Here is a 22,150-nt window from a genome sequence, read left to right as displayed (position 1 = left end):
CCTCATTTGCTTCTTTGCTATCAGCCAAATAGTGCTCTCTAATTGGCTCTGTGCTTTGGCAGTTAGGGCTGTTGTGAGCTTGGTTTTGTGACCTGTAAACACAAATGATTTTAAGACTTACTTTGAAGTACCAAATGAGATAATTAACATAAAGTGATGAGCAGATGGTAGACCCTCAAAGCCTTAACTTTGTATAACACTCTTTTATAGTGTGGAATGTATGAGAGAATATTTCTAGAAGGGAAATATTTAAAACGAACAGTAGAGATTTGGGAAGGGTTGGATAAACTTTAATATATACTAAAATAAAGCCTTTGTTTAGCATTCCAAATGCATTTTACAGTTGGTAGAAGCTTATCTTTTAAGTGTTAATATTTAAAATATTTAAACACTATGGTTTGATAGCAAGAAACATTATGACAGTAGTTCTATAATCTAGTGGTTCTTCTACTCAAATGATACCATCATTCTGCTTCAAGATTTTGTCTTATTTTTGCCCATTTATTCTAAATATAAAAAGTCTAAAAATACTTATCGAACCTCACTCTTAAGTAATAAGCAACAGAGTAAAAATTAACAGTCATCAAAATAAAATGAAATTAAGTTTTGACAGGTTTGTTTTTTTTTTTTGAGGGGGGCCACACGTGGCAGTGCTCAGGCCTTACTCCTGGCTCTGCACTCAAGGATTGCTCCTGGCTGTGCTTAGTGGGGGTACCATATGGGAAGCCACGGGTGGAACCTGGTCAGCCACATGCAAGGTAGCACATTACTGCTGTACTGTCTTTCTGGCCCCTGGCTTTTGATTAAAAAAAAAATCTACTGTGCAGTGGCAAAGAACTTGGATTAATGGAAGTTCCTGAAGATGATTGGTGCTTTAGATGAGCACGATTCTATCTACAGGAATATTAAAGACTTAGTAGGAGATATCCTCTATAAGAAAAAGATGTGAAGTATAAAGGATGATGGTAACATGATTATTGTCTTCAGAGCTGTCGTATGTAAATTATTGCTCTTAGCAGAAGATAGTATTTCCAATCATGGAGGTTGCACAGAGGTATATCCTGATTCAGCTAGAGGGGAGAGATCTACAGTGAACCAGGGACTATACTAAGGCCTATCAAAAAGGGTAGTATTGTTCATAAATTTTCAGAAGGAAAAATTATAAGACTCAGTGCAATAATAAGGAAACAATTAAGGAATTGGAAAGTGGCTCAAGGTAGAATGCATGCCTTCTTGTGTGAGACCCTATTTGATCTTGAGCAGCTTAAGAAATTTTAAAAACTACAATCATTAATGGGTTATCTCAATTATTTCTCACTGTAAGTAAAAGTTGGAATTATTGCCTAGCAATGTACTTAAGATTTCTTCATTGTATAGACGTTTGAGTAAGAGACCTAAAATTATTTGTCATTGATATTGAATTTCAGAGCATAGCCTAATAGCACCTATAGGTATATAGGAATCACCACATACACTGCCGAAGTTCCAAGAGAAATCATTTCTAATATCAGTTTTTTATTTTAGCAGATCTTTATCAAGTGTCATTTTTAACTTCTTCCTGACTCCTGGAAGTCACTAAGAACATAGACTTATTAATTTGAAAATAAGAGTTTTAAACCCAGAATGAGTGCTGCTTTAAAGAAATCAGACAAACTAGTCTCTTTTATAGCTTGTAATCTTCTGTAAACTGCTCTTCTTCCTTCCACTTATAACAGAAGGAAGTTTAGGATAGTCGCATCCTAAACTATAATAAGTTACTCTCTTATTATGTTCAGTAATCTGGCCAGTGACCTACTGCAGCCATGTTCCACGTTGTGTCAAGCACATGGGAATTGTAACATGTTTTCTTAAAGACATTTTTAGTCAAGGGTTGTCGTATGAAAGATTAGGACTACCAAATGCCTGACTAGAATGGAGAAAAGAAATCTAGGCCTTTACCTGCTTATAGGTATTGATTTTTCTAAAAGTCTAATGGTTACATGATGTCTACAAGCTTCATTCTTTCAAATACTTTTATTACACTATTTACTGAGTCTATGTCCTTATTCGAAAATGTAATTACCATATTTAGAGAAAGGATTGCAATCCTGACATTGCTTTAACTGGAATTATATGGCGGCTATAGTCTTAAGTTTTTGAAAAATAAACCCAGGAAAGGAAAAGGGGAATAGAGCAGCTCTCACTAGTCTCCAAGAAGCAAGCACCTACCTGAATGTCTCAAGTCCCTTCTGACCACGAGAGGCTACTGGATGCCAAAAAATGTCCTCATCTAGGGCATCAGAGTATGCAGAAAAGGGGGGATTTCTGATCAATCACATCAGAGTAAATTCTAACAAAGAAGACTGGCCTTGGTACCCACTCTTTCCACCTCCCTTTTTCTTGAGGAGGTTTTCCTCCTTCATTTCTCTCAAGGAGTAACCCAGCTTTAGATACACCCTCACACCTGGCCTCTTCGCTCTTTATGAGGCCTGAAACTGTTTTTGATTGGGAATGATCAGGAGAATAGAGCCTTCTCTAATCTTAAAAGTGGAAGTCAGGGGCTGGAATGATAGCATAGCGGGTAGGGCGTTTGCCTTGCACGCGGCCAACCCGGGTTCAAATCCCAGCATCCCCTGAGCACCGCCAGGAGTAATTCCTGAGTGCAGAGCCAGGAGTAACCCCTGTGCATCGCCAGGTGTGACCCAAAAACAAACAAACAAAAAAAGTGGAAGTCAGTGTTAGGAAGCAGAAGTGACCATTTATCAAAGACAAATGTTTGGGGAACCACCACATTGCCTGCTCTATCTGCAGCCTTCTCTCTCCTATCTCTCTCCGGTAACCAAATAGCTCTCTGGCTGAGTGAAGGACAGCATTCGTGATGATGCAAAGCCATAAGTTCGCCATGCCGTCAACGCTGGTCCACACCAGGTTAACAGCAGCATATGGGACCAGAAGATTCTGTTCCTAGAAATTCTGGTGCCACAGTTGCTGACAAGTTATTAGAAGCTCTGAATGAACAAAGTAAATAATTTTATGTGCTTACAAGTTTTAATACCAAAGCCAAGAGAATTTGTGAAGTTTCTTTTAGAGGGGTGCTGCATCAGTATCGTTGGTCTTCCAGTGTCTTAACAATACCTAATGAGAATAGTCCCTCTTCTCTCACTGCTAAGATATTCAAATAAATAAAACATTGCATTACTTGTATTTTTAAAATTTTGACCAATATAGTGTATTTTGAAAAACCAGTATTTCACAGAAAACCCTGTTCCAGTACAATATATACAGTTCCAGTACTATATATTCAGTACCCTTCTTTTTTATCCATCTCTTCTGGGGTGTGTGTGTTTGTGTGTGTTGGGGCCATACCCAGCAATGCTCAGGGTTTACTCATGCCTCTGCACTCAGGGATCACTCCTAGCAGGGCTCAGGCGACCATATGGGATGCTATATAATCATAATGTTTAAATATTTAAAATATTAACACTAAAAAGGTAAGTTTCCACCATCTGTAAAATGCATTTGGAATGTTAAAGGTTTTATTTATTACATTTTAAGATTCAACCCTCTAAACCTCCACTTAACAATCACACTTATTTTCTTTGGTGGTGGGTGTGTATGTTCCTCCAACCGTTGGCTCAGCTATGCCATTTTTTTTTTTTTTTTGGTTTTTGCGTCACACCCGGCAATGCACAGGGGTTACTTCTGGCTCTGCACTCAGGAATTACTCCTGGCAGTGCTCAGGGGACCATATGGGATGCTGGGATTTGAACCCGGGTCGGCCGCGTGCAAGGCAAACGCCCTACCCACTATTCTATCACTCCAGCCCCAGCTATGCCATTTTCTTCCTGCCATCACTCTCCTTAACCAGGTGTATGTTTCATTCAGTCTCAAGCCAGACAGCCATCAGTCACATCTGTCACATTTCACTCTGGCAACCACAATCTATATACTAGAAGTGGAGACTACCTATTTAACATAAACTGTGACCATATTTATGTTATTCTTATTTTGTCAGGGTATTAAATTCAGGTTTCACTCACAAAAAGCAAGTACTCTACTCTGAGCTACATCCCTGGTCCTCTAGTAACCACAATTAAGAAGTAGATAGGATGGGCTGGAATGAAAGCACAGCACGTAGAACATTTACCTTGCACGTGGCTGACCTGGGTTTGATTCCCAGCATCCCATATGGTCCCCCGAGCACCGCCAGGAGTGATTCCTGAGCATCACCGGGTGTGGCCCCAAAAGCAAAAAAAAAGAAAAAGACAGAGCCAGTGGGAAGGATTTTCATTATATATCCTCTTGTAATTCCTCAACTTTAATAAACATAAGTGTTTAAACTTAAAATTAATTTTTTTAATAAAAAGTAGATAGGAACAGGTGAAATTATTTTTACACAATGCATCCAAAAGATTTCAACCTAAGATTTTTTAAATTGCTTTCTTTTGGGTATTCTTTGCAATCCAGAGTACATTTTACATTTATAGCATATCTCAGTTCAGAAATAGCTACATTCCAAGTTCTTAAATGCTACATGTGGCTAGAGACTGGACAGTGTCATTCTAATGACCCAACTGGGTGTTGTTGGTATTTGTATTAAACAAACAAAATACAACACATTGATGTATTACTATGTATTTCCTGTAAGTCTTGTGTACCCCCAATAATCAAGGCCTGAAAACAATTTTGAGGAAGGAAAAGGTGGCCTCTGAAGATTCAGCTAAAGAGGAGCAATCCCTATATTTGACACCTAGACAGCTCTAAATTAATTCAAACTTGCTACTGAATCAGCTTTTACCTTTAAAAACAGATCTAGAGCTTCATAGCCTGAAGTAATCCACATTCTGCTGCTCTCCTCTTTCCTCCATACTGTCCTCTGGGTCAGCAGAATGCCTTCTACAAAGATTGGATAATGCCACCCTATCTTCACAGGGCAACGGAGGAGGCCTTAGCCAAAGGTGCAACCTCCTCTGGTTGAAACTGGGCATAACTTGCCAGCTGGAACTTAAAAGGGATATACATTGGGGGGAGGGGATGAAGGAGAGTATTTGGGGGCTGGGGACTACATATAACAGTGCTCAGGGAATCAGGCGAGTGAACCTTTGTAGACCCATGCAAGGCAAAGTGCCTTAACCCCTGTACTGCCTGTCTGGTCCCAGTGTCCAAATAATTTAATGGAATTATCAGACATCTTGGTAGGGAGTTTGCTTTGCACTCAGCTGACACAGGTTCAATTCCCAGCACCCCGTATGTTCCCTGAGTGCCGTCCGGAGTGATCCCTGAACGCAGAGCCAGGAGTAAGCCCCGAACACAACCAGGTGTGGTCCAAATCCAAAATAAAATGTGTTTAAAGAAACGTGGTTATTCCATGAGCAGAATCTGACGCCCAGAGCGAAACGTTCAATCCCCTGATATGCGTTAAGGCCTGAAAAAGAAAGGCGCAGTTTTGCCCAAAGCCATTCCTCAAATCCACCTCGGCCGTGTCGAGCCCCGCCACCTTTTCCACGACCACGCAGTTCCCGGCCCGTCCCCACCAAATGGAAGAAAAATGCTGAAGTCGGTTCCCCCACCACGGGGACGGGAGGCGGGGGGCAGCCAGGCCCTGCGGGAGAGGTCAGGACACGCGGTCACAACACACCGCGGGCGGCTGCTGGGTTTCCCCCACGGCCGGAGCACCTGGCCCCACCGGGTGCCGGGGGTCCCGCCTCCGCGCCGGACGGCCCCCGCACACCGCCCGGCCGCCGGCCCGCCCCGTGCAGCCGGGAACCGTTTCCGGGGCGGGCGCGCCTGGTGGCTGACCCGGCGCGGCCCGTGACGCGGGGCCCGGGCGGAAGTGCGGCCGGAGGAGCCCGAGCCCCAGCCGGGAGCAGGTCTCCGGGGCCCGGGGCGCAGGGCACGGCGCGGCCTTGCAGCCATGGCGAGCGTGGCGGGCCTGGCGCTGGCGGTGCTGCTGCTGGCGCCGCTGTCAGACGCCGCCAAGGTGAGTCTCGCCGCGAGCGCCGCCCCTTAGAGCCCCGCGCGCCCGCCCTCGCGCGCTGACAGCCCTGGCTCTGCGCGGGGCTGGCCCCTCTGCCTTCCCGCACCCTCCCGCCCCGACACTGCCCGCCGCCGGGACGGCCACGTCCCGCCCGGCCCCCGCGCCCCGACTTCCCCTTCTGACAGCCTCACTGTCTCCCCCTGGCCCCCAAGCCTCCGCTCGCGGAAGGCCTCCTGCTCCGGGACCCTCCAATCCCTGGACGGACCCCCTGCCCCTCCTCTCCCTCCTCCAGCAGGGACCCCCGCGCTCCGACCCTCCCTTCCTACCCTCCGCACCCCTCACCTGCCCTGTAGCCCCACCTCCTGCCTCCCTCCCTCCGTTCGGCCCCCTTTTCCCCTCTTCTCCTGATGATTTAGTGGGAAAGCAGCCAGACTCCGTCCATCGCCCCCAAAGTAAGGTTGTAGGCTTCACCCCAGCTCTATTTCTTATTTGCTCCGAGTCCTCCCCTCAAGTGATGGGTAAACATCGGAGTGGAGACCTTTAATGTCCCTGAGTATAGGGGCTGAGATAGGTTAGGGCAGACAGGGCACAGGCTGATCTGTTGATGTTTCCCCTGTTGCCCCCCCAGAAGCTGGGGCAACTATAGGTCCCTTGACTGTGTGGCAATGGAGATGTTTGTTTTGTTGTTTGGACCACACCCAGTGGTGTTCAAGGGCTACTCCCAGCTTTGTGCCTTGAGACCAGTCGCCTCCAGCCGTGCTGGGGGCCCTTGCGGGTGGGTGGGGGGCGTGCATAGTTTGTGCTTACTGAACTCTTTTCTGCCCAAATCGCCCTACTTTTAAGCGATTGCTGGTACCCTCTGCATCTGTTCTCTCACCACTTTATGTCCTGTATTGTAACTATGCATGTATTTGTCTTCTTGAGTAGGGTGTGTCCTAATTACAGGCAGGACTGGTGTTTTAGGCTCAATCAGAATCCATCTCTTTTAGCACAATGAAGGAAATGCTCCAGTGGTTCCTGAATGAATGAGTAGTCAGCAGCCGCCGTGGCCAGCGCTCCGGGAACTGATGAGCCACTGCCTTCTCTGGTCTCCCTTTGCTGAGGAGGCTTCTCCTGTTCTTTCTGCTCACTTATTCAGTCACTTCTTCCTCTAGCCCCAGAAACTGACTTTATTGTTTGTTGATAGCACAGTGGGTAGGGCGTTTGTCTTGCACCTGGCCAACCTGGGTTTGTTTGATTCCTCCGTTCCTCTCGGAGAGCCCGGCAAGCTACCCCTGGCGTATTCCATATGCCAAAAACAGTAACAACAAGTCTCAATGGAGACGTTACCAGTGCCCGCTCAAACAAGCGGACACAGTGCTACAGTGAGTCTATCTGTCTCCAGGGATTAGAAGCCAAGTTTCCTGGGAAAGAGTAGACCAAAGTGATCTCAGCTGGACAAGCTACTTCCCTTCTAATTGTAGCTAAATGCCTCTAAAATTTCATCTCTTCTATAGCACTCTGGCCTGACTCCATTGATCTCTATCAATGCCTTTATACCAAAGAGTGGAAGGGTAGAATTGTGACTTGTGGTCAATTTTTAGTTTGCTGCTTTCCTTTCCTTCTGTACTGAACATTCTTACTTGTCGGCTGAGTTATTAGTCTGTGTGTCTTTCTGCTGGCAGGTGATGACTTTAGCACACAGTGACGGTCATGTGGCCCAGGAAAGTCACAAATTATGTGTTAGGTATTATTTCAAAATAATGTTATATAACATATAATGTTTCATTAGTAGTACCAGGAAAACTGACTTTTAAAAAGTGATTTCTCTCAAGCTTTAAGCTCGAAAAGAAAGCCTTGAAAGGCTAGAATATTTGGCAAGGGATGCTTAGCAGAATGGATCTGTTGCTGGTTTTTAAAATATTGATGTTAAACTGTCAATAAGCTATACTAAGTTTCTATTTTGGTTGTAGAATTTCGAAGATGTACGCTGTAAGTGTATCTGTCCTCCTTATAAAGAAAATTCTGGGCATATTTATAATAAGAACATATCTCAGAAAGATTGGTAAGTATTCTGGATTATTGAAAAGCCTGTTGACTTTGTACTGTGATTATCATTGTTATCCTAGAATGTTCCTCCAGGCCAGGGATGTTCCTCCAGGAATGTTCCTCCAGGCCAGGCTCAAAGAGAGTTCATATGCTTATGTGAGTCCCCTGGTTTGATCCCTGGCACTAAAAGAACAAAAAGCAAGACTAGAATATTTATTCAGGGTGGTCTTTTCAAGTATTCCTTCTTTAGTAAAAGTATATAATTCTAGTTTTCATTTAAAAAAAGTGAAACTAATGCCCTGGATGCATGATAATAAGACTATTTTGGTTATAATATGCCATATTGTCAGATATTGGAGACTCTTTGAAAGCAGAGGGGCCAAATAAATTTGGGGAAATTTTCAGGGAAAAAAGTTGCTTGGTGTCTCTCTGGAAATTACTCTGTTTAAGCTAACAGACAGTACCCCTCATCCCCACTCCTAATACCTGAATCGGTCCAGTGCTCCCATGGGGCAGTGTCACCCACTTTGAGAAAACACTTTTAAAGTGTCAGAAGGCTCAGATGGAACCAAATGAGTCCATGTGAACCATGAAAAGATTTTCAGTGTACCATATATTGATCCTGCCAGCCCCTAGGGTAATCAGGCGTACCTGGAGTGACTGAGATCCTGACTGGCTCAGCCTCAGCAAGCTTCTTTGTTTATCCCAGTGGACCTTACAAATGATAGCTTCTTCTGCCTGTGCCAAGAAATGGTTGGAAAGCAGTTGTTTCACAGCAGAGGATTGGCTCCTTCTGTTGGAAATAATGTTTAATGGCTTGTAACCACAGTGAAGATGACCAGGATAAGCCTATAAGGAAATAGCTCCAAATGCTATGTGCTTCAACATAGATGTGGTTTCATAGCTAAATAACCAGCAAGGGTTTGAAGGCAAAATTAAGTTCACACAGCTACATTATTCCAAGCTAACTTTGGGGGGGGAAAAAAGGAAATGTTTTAATTTCACTAATGTCATTGACTCTTCTTCCTATCATACACATCAGTTCAATCTGATACTTGATAAGTACATTCTTGAGAAGTTCTTGTGAACTTCATATTCCAATTTAAGTTGACATGCATTATAAACTGTTAAAACTATGTTCTTGGAAGTTTTTTCCCAGGCTGGGAGTTCTAAAGTGAAACTGAGGAAGTCTGGGTTCTAAAGAGATTCTTAGCCAACCAGCTACCAGGTCAGGGCCCAAGAATGTGATGCTCTTAAGCCCATGCTCTGGTACCTCCAGGGCTCACCCAGAGATGCTTGAGGGCCAGGTGGGGCCAGGAGTCAAACTCAGGTAGGTGCATGCCAGACATGCTTCTGAACCATTCTGCTGTCTCCCAGCCTCTACATTTTTACAGGTTTTATACCAATAGGTTGCTTCATATAATAGAAGACAGCTTGGGGTGGGGGGATAGAAGATGGCTCAGTGGAAGGGGGATAGAAGATGGCTCAGTGGAAAAGGTACCTGCTTTGCAAGTATGAGGCCATGAGTTCAAAATCCAGCGTGGCTTCATGCACTGAGTGCAGTCCTGACAACTCAGCTGTACCTGGCAGCTCTGCTGACGAACACCGCCGGTACAGTAAAGCCACACTGCTGCCAGGTTTGTGCAAACACTGCTCTAAAGGTACTACCTGGTGTGAGTACCACAGCTAAATGCATAAGGACTAAGTCAGGGGTGTGTGTGACTTCCCGTCATGCAGCAAAAATTATCATCAATGGGAAGGGAAGGGAGTGAAGAAAGCATAACTAATTTTTAATTACTCCCATATATTTTCCATATTGAATACTTATAATCAGTTTACTATGCTATTACATATCAATAATAGAATTTGATGTCTATTATTTGAGTAGCAGCTGAATTCACTATTTGTTTGTTTAGCATCAATCTTTTCTCTGATTTTTTTGTTTTTTGGTTTAGGGGATACACCCTATGATGCTGGGTGCCGAGGCTTTCTGCTTGTAAAGCATACTCACTCTTTTTTATTTTTTTGCTTTTTGGGTCACACCTGGCGATGCACAGGGGTCACTCCTGGCTCTGCACTCAGGAATTACTCCTAGCGGTGCTCAGGGGACCATATGGGATGCTGGGAATTGAACCCGGGTTGGCCACGTGCAAGGCAAACGCCCTACCCGCTGTGCTATTGCTCCAGCGCCCCCCCCTTTTTTTTTTTTTGCAAGCATACTCACTCTTAAGCCTGTTATGTTTTTCTCTCAGGCTCCTGTGACTTCTTAGTCCAGCTTTAGACAGAACCATGTTTTTATTTATCAATGGTTATTGATCAAAACAAGGACCTTCAGAAATAAACAAGTCTTGTTTTGTATCTTCCTTCCCTCCTTATTTACTTTCCTGCCTTTTACTGGGGTAGCTTTCTCCCAATTGTCACTGAAAGTTTTAAATTGCCATTAGAAAGATAGACAAGGCATAATTAAACAGAAAATTGTGGCTTTACAAGACCTCCAATATCTGTTTTGCATTAGATAGATTTTTATCTTCCCTTCCATCCCATTTGTTTCCAGTTAAACTACTTCTTCCTTGATTTATGCTGGTTGACCTAAGAAAGGTTGTAGTTCTATAGTTTGTGTTGTAAAACTGCTGATGTTGGGGCTAAAACAATAGTACAGTGGGTAGGGCACTTGTTTTGCCAAACCCACATTTGATCCCTGGTCCATCCTGGGCAGAGTCAGGAGAAAGCCCTGGCCCCCAAACCAAAATGATGATGTCCTTCTTTGGACACTAGGGAGCGATGTTGTCTAGCTTCTGAGGTGGTTGGCTTCTGTATCCGGGTTCTGTTGACCTGCCGGAACCAACCTTTTCGTCCTCTCCTCTTTGGCCAACTCTTATTGGTCAAAACAAGGACCTTCACTAGGTCTTTGTTATTCAACAGTATTTGTAGTTCTGAAGAAACACCCAGAACCTAGCACTTAAGTGTCCCAAGTGATTCTTAGGTACTATGGCTAGGGCTTCTGAAAGCGAACTAGGAAGCTGAATGGGAGACAACTTTATTCATTTTCCTGAGGTTCAGAGGGATACCAGAACCGAGGCAGGAGACCTGGCTGCTAATTCTTTGTAGCTACTGATTGACGAGGACCCTGCGTGGGTGGCCTCTGTAAGTTTTGGGCTGGAGAACCCCTGTGACAAGGAGATAAAAAGCCCCTACGTTGGGGCTTAGCTTCCTCTGTCCATTTAATGCCTGTCCTAGGCTAGATAACATGCCCAGTCTTGTGCCTGGAACAGATATCACGCACTGGAATGTGTGAGACATGGGAACTTGCCCTTATTTGAAATTCTACAAGTGGAGTTTTTTTCATTATTTTGTTAAATTACTTGTTAAGGATAACTGATTGAACATTTTTACCATTTTTACAGTTTAAATTTATTTCCAGTATCACACTTAAAAAGGAATGGAACCCTCAATGTCATTTTGCTAGGGCAAAGTGAAAGAATAAGCCTAGAGCACTGTGTGCCCTCAAGAGGGCTGGTGGAGTGAAATTCACCACTGCAGAGGAGCTATTGAGGCGGCCAGAAATGCTGAAGGAGGGACAAAAGGTAGAGAATTTTCTGACTGCAGGCAGGATAGGAAAGCTTTGCTGGTTTCTACTGAAAGTGATCAGAATAGTAGACTCTTACTAGCTAGGAAGACTACTCAATTTTTTTTTTCTAGAATTGATAGATTTTTTTTAGGAAGAAGATTTTTTGCTGAGTTTGATTTAAAAAAAATTTTTTTGTAAGTCATAATAAGTAGCTTAGAAATTGGTGGGGTGGTGCGGATAAGTAACATCCAACAATTAAAACATACAGGCTTCCATTCTTTATATATATACATGTATATATAATATATTATATATATGCCTTGAAGATATATCTATCTATATCTATCTCTATATCTATATATATATATATATCTTTTCAAGGTAATAAGTTTTTATTTAAAAATATTTTTGTTGTGGGCTGGAGCAATAGCACAGCGGGTAGGGCGTTTGCCTTGCACGCAGCCAACCCGGGTTCAATTCCCAGCATCCCATATGGTCTCCTGAGCACCACCAGGGGTAATTCCTGAGTGCAGAGCCAGGAGTAACCCCTGTGCATTGTCAGCAGTGACTCAAAAAGCAAAAAATAAATAAATAAATAAATAAAATAAAAATATTTTTATTGTGGCCAGAGCAGTCATAAAGCAGATAAGCACCTTATAAGCAGCCTACCTGAGTTTAATCCCTGGCACCCCATGTGGTCCCCTGAGCACTGCCAGGAGTGATTCCTGAACACAGAGCCAGGAGTAACCCTGAGGACTGCTGGATGGGCTCCCACACACACCAAAAAAAAAAAAAAAAGAAGAAGAAGAAGAAAAATTTTTACTTGTTATTTTAGCCCTACTTCATCTATTTTTCTTTGGGGGAAAGTGGGGGTTACTGAGGACCATACCCAGCAGTGCTCAGGGACTATTCCTGACTGTTCCGGAGTGCCCCCATATATAAACACTGCAAGGCAAGCACCTCACCCCCAGTATTACCCCTCTGGCCCCTTAGTGCTTTTTCAGAAGACTGTTTCTCATTAGAAAATAATTATTTCTACTATAGCAATGCATATTTAGTGTTTAGTTTCAGAATTTACCAACTATTGTCATATACCAATACTTTATCAGTTTTTTAAAATGTTAATGTGTAAAAGAGAAAATCTCATATTTCAACAAAGTCCCAGGCTACTTTAAGTCACTTAAATCAGTTTTTCTTAGGAACTGATCAAATGTAAGTATTACTCGGGTCTCCTAAGTAGTTTTCTATCCCTTTGAGATTTTCCAGTACATTCAGCTTTGAAAGTAGCAACTTTGAAAGTGGACAGTTACTCTCTGTACGTCTTTATGGGGTTTCTTAGACAGCTAGACCTTACCAAAGTCCTAATGCTGAACTAGGACATTGGCTCCTTATATTATTTGACTGTTTAATAATTCAGGAGACTGTATTAGCGTGCATTGAAAGCCTAGCCAGGCTGAAAGAAAACGTAATCTCTGTTCTTTGCAGCGACTGCCTGCATGTTGTAGAGCCGATGCCCGTGCGGGGGCCTGACGTCGAAGCATACTGTCTACGCTGTGAATGTAAATATGAGGAGAGGAGCTCTGTGACCATTAAGGTGAAGTAGCAAAATCTTTCCCCCTCCTGGAATATTTTTGGTGGTACCGAAAGAGAGAGAAAGTTTTGACATCTAAATTGTTTTTATTACCTGAACTACCATTCTTACCTCCTCTTCCCTCCCCCTAACCTCCCTTCCTACCTCTAAGCAGTGGGTCTGCTCGATGCCTGCCCCACTGGAGAGGCTTGGTGGGTTCATTCAAATGCATTAGATCGGTGTGACATGGGAAATGCACAGATACGCAACATGTCTGTCTGTGCCTCTGTGCCGTTGAATAATACAGTATTTGGTCTTCTATTCTTTTTTCCACTTAGCATATTGTTTTTGAGGTTTATCACTGCTGTAGCATGTATCAGTACTGAATTCCCTTTTCTTACAGAATAGTATTCTATCTTCTGTATCTACCTTCTTCCAATGATCTGTTCATCAGTTGATGGGCAGCTAGATAATTAAAATTTTTTGCTATTTGTATATTGCTAAAAATCAGATTTTTTGCTATTATAAATAGTACTGTCCCAAATATTTGTATACACATCTTTGTGTATACATATGTTTTCCTTTAACTTGGGTAGATCCTTTAGGTAACTTTATGTCTAACTTTTTGAGACTGCCAGATTGTTTTTCCAGTGGCTGTACTATTTTACATTCCCACCAGCAGTGTATGAATTCTCAGTTTCTCCACATTCTTGTCAATGTGTGGTATTGCCTGTCTTCTAATTCAGACATTATGGTGGAAGTTGTCACACTTTTCTTTTGATGGCACACAGACTTAGGTGTCAGAGTTGGGCCAGAGGGATAGCTCAGTGGGTTATGCGTCTACTTTGCGTGCAGGAGGTCAGGTTCAACCCCTTGCATAGCAAACTCCTCCAAGCACCACGGGAGTTACCCCAACACTGCAGGGTGAGGTTACAAAACACACACCGGCAAAAAATTGTCAAGATCACTTGTATAAAAATATTGTATATCTCAGTTGATCTAGAGGACTATTCTGTTGAAATTCATCTAAATTACTTTTCTGTTAGTGTTCCCTTAAGTTGTTTTGACAGCAGTACTGCAGAATCTAGGACACTTAAAAAAAGAAAATTGCCAGCAGTGATGACATGTGATTAGCAGTAGGTGAGGATAAGAGTTTAAAGACTCATAAAAAGATCCCAAAAGCAAAATGCTTCTTGTCTTTTTTTCTTTAAATAATAGTTGAATGAATATTGACTTTGTTTCCTATATTAGGATCTGGTTTCTATGAGAATCCCATGTGCTTAGCAGATACCTGTGACTTCACAGGGCTTTACTATTATATAGAACTCTGGTTTCTTAGCTTAAATAGAGATGTAACTTATTTTTAATATCTTTTAGGTTACCATTATAATTTATCTCTCCATTTTGGGCCTTCTGCTTCTATACATGGTGTATCTCACTCTGGTTGAACCCATACTGAAGAGACGCCTCTTTGGACACTCACAATTGATACAGAGTGATGACGATGTCGGGGTAAGTTCTTGGTCTGCATATGGCCAGTCTCTGTCAACAGAGGCAAAGTACTGTGCAAAGTAATCAGGGACACAGTTTATGTGCTGGGCAGCTCCTCAGTTAGAGAAGCATAAAACAGTCCTAAGCTGAGTATCTATGTCTCTATAAGAACCTTGCTCTGTAAAGTTATAAATACGGTGATGATCCTGGCTGAGTGTACTTACCAGCCTTGCTATGTACTAAGGACATACTTTCTATTTCTTTTCCCTCTATACAATGAGAAAAGCTAAGAGAGAGTTTTTTTCCCCCAAAGTTCCTATTGGAATACCTTTCCTACTAGCACTTTAGAATAAAATTATTTATTTATTTATTTATTTATTTATTTATTTATTTTCTTTTTGGGTCCTACCCAGCGATGCACAGGGGTCACTCCTGGCTCTGCATTTAGGAATAACTCCTGGCGGTGCTTGGGGGACCATATTGGATTCTGGCAATTGAACCTGGCTTGGCCACGTGCAAGGCAAACGCCCTACCCATTGTCCCATCACTCCAGCCCCAGAATAAAATATTTTAGAAGCCAAAGGACTTCAGTGAAAAGATGCATAAGGATCACAGTGTTCTTTTCGAACTGTCCTAGGGGCCGTGGCTGTCAGTGCTCTGCAGACCACGATGTGCCGGGGATTAAACCTGGAGCTCATGCCTAGTGCTCTGCTACTTGAGCTCTTCCCTTGGCCTCCAGGATTCTCTTGAAAATGAAGTACAGCTTGATAACCTGATGTTATCCTTTATGGTGTTCTTTCTTCTCAAAGACAAAACTGAAACTAATTTTTTAGTTCTAAGGAAAATCAGTTCAGAGTCTCTGTCTATCTTCCATATATATTTTTTACACATAGATTCATTATAACAAGTGCATAAATAATTTGGGTTTTTTTTTTTTTGGTATGTGTTAAAATTCCTCCATTTAGAATTGTTCAGCATTTAGTCCACAAATATATTTAGTATTGACTTGTATTGTCTTGTTTTAGGCTTCTTTCTAAATCTTTCATTATTTTATATATGATTTTTCTATTTTTAATTACTTTGTAATTAATGGACTGTGTTCCTTAGAGTGGAAAAATTCAGTAGCATTCTAAGAACCAGTTTCAAAAGCTGAAGCCAGAGTGAGCCCTTGCTACCCCAAGCAGAAGTTCTTTCACCCTTGAAGGGCTTGTGGACTCACTGGTACAAGATGAGAAGAGGGCTCTCTCTGGCTGACTCAAGTTATAATTAAATAGAACTTTTGAAGCAATACACTATTGTCCCCTAACATCAATTATGAATTCTTACTTATCTGGCCAGTTTCATATTGTAGGACTATTATAGAAACACCTCTGTTTGCCTCTTGCCCCTTATTGCTTTTTTAATTCAATCAATACATAATGAATAGCTTATCCATATCGGGTATTGTGCCGAGTACTAGGAAAAAAGATGAAATAAAAAAACAATTATGAAAGAAATGACTCAGAAGAGAATGTTTAACTTTTAATTTTAATTGAACCTTTAATTTTAATCTCATGAGAAGTGCCAGTTTAGGAGTCTGAAGAGATAATACAGGGGTCAAATCATGTGTCTTGCATGCAGCAGACCCTAGTTGGATCCCATGTACCATGTGGTCTTTATGCACTACCTGGAGTGACCTATAAGCACGTAGCCAGAGTGAGAGTACCACCAGATGTGGCCCCAAACTCCTCCACTCATAGCAAATAAATGCCTGTTTATATTTGAAATATTCTGGAAGGGGATTGATACCACCACCTCATCATCACAGCTTTTATTCCAATGTTTTTTTGCAAAAAATTGAGAGGTTATAGAGATAATACAGGGGTTTAGGTGCTTGCCTTGCACATGATTGACCCTATTTCAGTCACAGTGTCTCATGTGGTCCCTCACCACCACTAGGTGTGATCCCTGAGCACAGAGTTAGATATAAATGCTGAGCACAGTGAGGTGTGGCCCACACAACAGCAAACTTGAGGTGCCATCATTATGTGAAAGTTTTTTTTCCTAATTGTGCCAGTATTCTGAGAAAGTAGCTCAATAGTTATGCAATGGTGCTAATTATGTAGTGAAACAAAGGTATGCTGAGGGAAAAGTGGTTAAAAAAACAGCTGGAGCAGGGATGTGAACTAGACCGGAAGTTTTGCACCAGCTATGACAGAGTTTCAAACTGTTCCCGTGTTATTTTCCAGCCATCTGACAGGTTTCCTCAATACTGACATTTTGGGTTGGATAATTCTTTGTAGGGGCTGGAGCAATAGCACAGTGGGTAGGGCGTTTGCCTTGCACGCAGCCAACCTGGGTTTGATTCCTCCGTCCCTCTCGGAGAGCCCGGCAAGCTACTGAGAGTATCTCTCCCTCACAGCAGAGCCTGGCAAGCTACCCATGGCATATTCGATATGCCAAAAATAGTAACAAGTCTCACAATGGAGAGCAACAGGGATGACAGTGATACAATGATACAATTCTTTGTGGGGATAGCTATTCTGTTCATTGGTAAACGCTTCATAGCCTCTGTGACTGCCACCTACCGGATGCCAGAAACGTTCGTCCTGCTTATTCCATCAAGATTATCCAAACATTTGGCAGTTGATGGGGTCAAAATGACCCATAGTTGAGGACTACAAACATATGAACATGTTATTTATCAAAGGCCACTTAAATCATTATAGACACATAGTGAGAAAGTCAGACTTAACCTATATATTTAACAACATTAAATATCTGGTTCCTGATTTTAGGAATAAATAATGTTATAATGCCAAACAGAAAAGAAATTTATGCACAAATGTGTAAATGAAAACAGGTAGAAAAGGCACCATTGATGGTGCGGTAAGGTGCTTATAACCTTGTTCACCAATAATGGATTCTGTGTAGGACTTTGTCTCTGAGGGGGCCAGCTGATTCCTGGGTATTTGCTTTTGATTCTGGGCAGAGTGAGGTTTCTCAACAGAGCTGTGAATTTATATTAACAACTCTATACAGAAAAAGAAGTTAAATAGAAGCTTCTATAGTTGCTGCTTTGCAAGATATACTTTTATAGAACTTTTGTTAAATTGTTTTCACTTTTCCCATTTTTGTTTAGTCAGTACAAATACTTAAGAAGTTCACTGTGGGGCTGGAGCAATAGTACAGCGGGTAGGGTGTTTGCTTTGCACGCGGCCAACCCAGGTTCGATTCCCAGCATCCCGTATGGTCCCCCGAGCACTACCAGGAGTTTTATATATAAAAACTATATATAAAATGAGCCAGGAGTAACCCCTGTGTATTGCTTGATGTGACCCAAAAAGCAAAAAAAAAAAAAAAAAAACTCACTGTAAGTAATCACAATATTTACTGTATCAGATATCCATGACACATCATTGCTATTATCAAAGCATTACATTAAAACATGTTTTGTATTTATTGTAATTTTATCAAGTGTAAAAAGAATAAACATATGAAAGGACAAGTTTCTATTTGCATTCTCCCAGAATTCATGACCATGAGCAACTAGTTTGATCTTGTTTGATAGGTAGAAAAGAGACCTAAAGGATTAAATGGTTTGTTTAGTCCTTTAACATTGTTGCTTATGATTTTCCTCTCCTTATTTTGAAGAATATAATAGGACTATGAAATTGAGAGGTGATACTGCTAATAACGTACATCCTTCTTCCTGGTCTTGTTTATATCAAAACAAACCCACAGTAATCTGATTTTATATACAAGTTCGCTGAAACACCTTATTCCTATAGTGTTATTTTAGTCTACTTGAATAGAATCAGTGTATTAAGAGAATATGACACCTAGTCAAGGTTCATTGAACTAAGTTTCAGTGTTTATGTCCATTTGTTCAGTGACCTTGAATTTGTTTTATTTCCTTATGGGAAATCCAGCAGCAGTAGACACCATCTTTCTCTGTTCTTTCTTTCTTTATTTGAAACACTTAATGCTTGTATAATTGTTTTTACAGTTATCATTTATAAGGTTAAAAATAAATGCAGTTGCTTTATGTAAGCTAATACCTAAATTCAGTAAGAAGTTGAGAGAAATTCTAGTAAAGAAGGCAGGAATAGTTCTATATAGAAAACTCTTTGATGTCTTTGAAATGCAGATGTTGTGTAAATGTCTTGCTATTAAAAGGAAGACCAAGTGTTATAACATGTAGTTATAGTTCTAGAAAGAGCTAGTGGTCATGTGTAGCTTTTCCTAGACATGTCAGCTCCTGCCCTGTACATGTAATAGAGTTCTTGCAGAGACATGCAGCAGAACAATATTGCTTCTTTCCTAGAGGTGAAGTTTAAGATGTAGGACTTATTACTTGGATGCTATGTTGGAACTTTCAGCAGTTTTACTAACTTGGGATTTGGGAAGAAAGATCAAGGGGAAGGCAAACAAAAACAATAAACTAATATTGAATGCTTTTTGTCATTTAAGCAGCTGTGTTTATATCTCATTGATAGATAGATTAGCATGGTGATTTTCTGTGTAATGACTACAAACATTTAACTGCACTGGTTTCCTTTGACCAGTGTAGGTTGGTTTCTATACAAATACTGGTGTAACCCTTCTGTTGCTCCTTTCCTGGGGCAGCCCCAGACATGAAAGCCTCTGGGTGCTCAGCAATGAAAGGCTCAATCCCTTCTCAAACAGAAATGCTGAGGGGATGATTCCTGCTCTCCTTGGTAGCAGAGGGAAGTCGTCACACTTGAGCTGTTTTCTTCATTGCATAGTAGGGATAGAGGACAATGGGAAGTTTTTGGAAGCTAGTCCAGTTAGTGCACGCATTGAGGGTGCCAAGAGAAATTAAAATGTACTAATATGAGTTCCTATAAGCTCATATTCCAGGGTGATGACAATTAAATGATTCTAACATAATTGGAGCCAGGATACTAAGAAATAGTTCTCTCCTCTACCACAGATGAGCTGTATGATATTAAGTAAAGCAAGGAAAAACCCTATTTCCCATATCCATACCATGTAGATATTAACATGAGTGTCTTTTCTATTTTGGTTGTTTAATTTGGGGCAGGGAGAGGACTCCCAGGTAATGCTCGGGAGACTCAGGGGCCACTCCTGGTGCTACTCGGCTAAAATGGATGAGCAGTTGAAGGCCCAGCCCAGTGATGCAGGGCTGCTCGGGCCCAGCAGTGCAGAGGGCTACCAGGGCACCCCCCAGGGTTCTCTGCAACCACTAGGACCACACCTAGTGGTGCTGGGATTTGAACATAGGTTTCTTTTTTTTTTTTTCCCAATGGATATTTTATTTTATTCACATGAAAATACTAGGAGATAACATCTGAGTGTATATATATATATTTTTATATTGTTTTTATTTATTTATTTATTTTTAATTAGTGAATCACCATGAGGGTACAGTTACAGATTTATACATTTTTGTGCTCATGTTTCCCCCATACAAAGTTTGAGAACCCGGGGCTGGAGAGATAGCACAGCGGGTAGGGCGTTTGCCTTGCACGCGGCCGACCCGGGTTCGAATCCCAGCATCCCATATGGTCCCCTGAGCATGACCAGGGGTAATTCCTGAGTGCAAAGCCAGGAGTAACCCTTTGCATTGCCAGGTGTGACCCAAAAAAGCAAAAAAAAAAAAAAACAAAGTTTGAGAACCCATCCCTTCACCAGTGCCCATTCTTCACCACCGGTACACCCAACATCCCTCCTACCCTCCCCAATCCCATCTCCCCCCACCCCACCCTGCCACTGTGGCAGGGCATTTCCTTTTGTTCTCTCTCTCATTAGGTGTTGTGGTTCGCAATAGAGGTGTTGAGTGGCCACTGTTGAACATAGGTTTCTGTGTGTGCCCCTGACCACAGATCATCTTCCTTACCCCCAAAAGAGGTTTCCTTTCTCCTACTGGTCAGAGAAGACTCCTTTTTAACATGAACAGCCATAGCATTAGTCTATTCCTAAGGGAAATATGTCTGGAAATGTTGACTTATGGGAACATTTTACAAAAACATCCTGTCTTTGTAGTTGAGTCCGTCCTGCTACTGGTGGTTGAGTGCCTGTTAGTACTTGGCTTTGTTACTGGGAGAATTGAGCTGCTGTCAGCTCCGTGGTTGGATAAATGTTTTTTGCATATATTTACACACCCATCACTCTTTCTGATGTTCTCCGTTCCTGCTCTTTCAGGATCACCAACCTTTTGCGAACGCTCACGATGTCCTGGCCAGATCCCGCAGCCGTGCCAATGTTCTGAATAAGGTAGAATATGCCCAACAGCGCTGGAAGCTTCAAGTTCAAGAGCAGCGAAAATCCGTCTTTGACCGTCATGTTGTCCTCAGCTAATTGGGCACAAAACTCAAGGCACTAGAATGAAACAATGGAACAAGGCAAACAACTGGAAAAAGTTAAGCTTTTCGGGTTTTGTTTTAGTGCCCCATTGATTCTACCATCTTTCACTGGGAAATTCAAAACTGGAAACAAACCATGCTTGGTATTTTATTTTCTTGTTCATGTATTAATACAAATGTTTTTAAAAGCACACACCTCCAAGTCACCCCATAAACTTTTTCCTATATGTGAATTTTACTAATAAAAATAAATCTGCCTGTAAATTATCTTGAAGTCCTTCACCTGGAAGACACTCCTTTTCACCACATAGTTGTTACTTGGTTTTCAAGATAATTTTCAGTGTTGATTTTTGGTGTTTTCTGGCAGGGAAGGGGAGGGATTTGTGGGTAGTGTGTAACTTAACTTTTCTCAAGGCACTTTACTAAGTCAAATTTTGTAAATAGACTTTACCTTCTATTTTCAGGTTTCATTTATATTTTACAGCATAGCCTGTCTCATCAGAGCCTGGACTTACCCATTTGAATTTTGCACTGACTCTATGTCTAGGTATATGGTCAGCCTGTGGCTGTACTTCGTGGTAAACTGGGTCTGAAATGCGTAGTGGTTCTTCACAAAATGCAGATTCTCTTCATGTACTGTGATGTCTGATGCAATGCATCCTGGAACGAACTGGCCCTTTGCTAGTTTTAATGACTAAACATAGTCTTGGTGTGTATAATCTTTCTCCTAGTATCCTTAAGGATGAATCATAAGGACCTGGACATTTGCAATAAAGAAATTCTCCTTTAAAACTCAAGGTTCCCTCACTGGCGACACATGTGTATATGTTAGCATCTTCGGTCATGTTGAGAGGCAGCTAGTGGAGCTCTGGTATGTTCAGCTTTGAACTTGGGACTAGAGTTCTGGGTCCCTCCTCTGAAAGATACAACAGCTACTGGATAAATGGCTGCTTTACTTCTCCTGCCTCTTTGGAATGTAACAATAAAAGTAATTTTTGAAACACATGCTAGTGTATCTTTATCTCAACTTTTCTCTCCTTTATAGACCAATTTTATACCAATCTAATTATCAAATGCCAATACTAAATTTGTGTGTGTGTGTGTGAATATAAGTGTAGAGAAAGAGGATGAGACAACTTATGGAGACTTAAAAGAGTCTCTGAAAGCATATAAATATTTTGATTATTAAGCCCAGGTTTGATATCTAG

At 41.8% G+C, this 22,150-nt stretch overlaps 1 protein-coding gene across 1 annotated transcript; it reads left to right on the top strand.

Moving 5' to 3' along the window:
* The first annotated feature begins 5,786 nt into the window (after positions 1-5,786).
* On the top strand, positions 5,787-21,947 carry TMEM9B (TMEM9 domain family member B). Its single transcript, XM_004613664.2, has 5 exons — positions 5,787-5,959; positions 7,909-8,000; positions 13,038-13,146; positions 14,500-14,634; positions 20,782-21,947. The coding sequence occupies exons 1-5, from the start codon at positions 5,894-5,896 to the stop codon at positions 20,935-20,937; spliced, it is 558 nt and encodes a 185-aa protein (XP_004613721.1). The 5' UTR covers positions 5,787-5,893; the 3' UTR covers positions 20,938-21,947.
* The last annotated feature ends 203 nt before the right edge of the window (positions 21,948-22,150 follow it).

Source organism: Sorex araneus, chromosome 6, assembly GCF_027595985.1.
Source record: "Sorex araneus isolate mSorAra2 chromosome 6, mSorAra2.pri, whole genome shotgun sequence".
NCBI lineage: Eukaryota > Metazoa > Chordata > Mammalia > Eulipotyphla > Soricidae > Sorex > Sorex araneus.
Note: the sequence above shows the minus strand (reverse complement) of the source record. Positions and strands in the feature narration are given on the sequence as shown.

Excerpts from the sequence above, each read along its gene's own strand:
- TMEM9B (XM_004613664.2), top strand. The coding sequence starts at position 5,894 with ATGGCGAGCGTGGCGGGCCTGGCGCTGGCGGTGCTGCTGCTGGCGCCG. Across the intron at positions 5,960-7,908 it reads CGCTGTCAGACGCCGCCAAG|AATTTCGAAGATGTACGCTG; the intron begins GTGAGTCTCGCC and ends TTTTGGTTGTAG. Across the intron at positions 13,147-14,499 it reads GGAGCTCTGTGACCATTAAG|GTTACCATTATAATTTATCT; the intron begins GTGAAGTAGCAA and ends AATATCTTTTAG.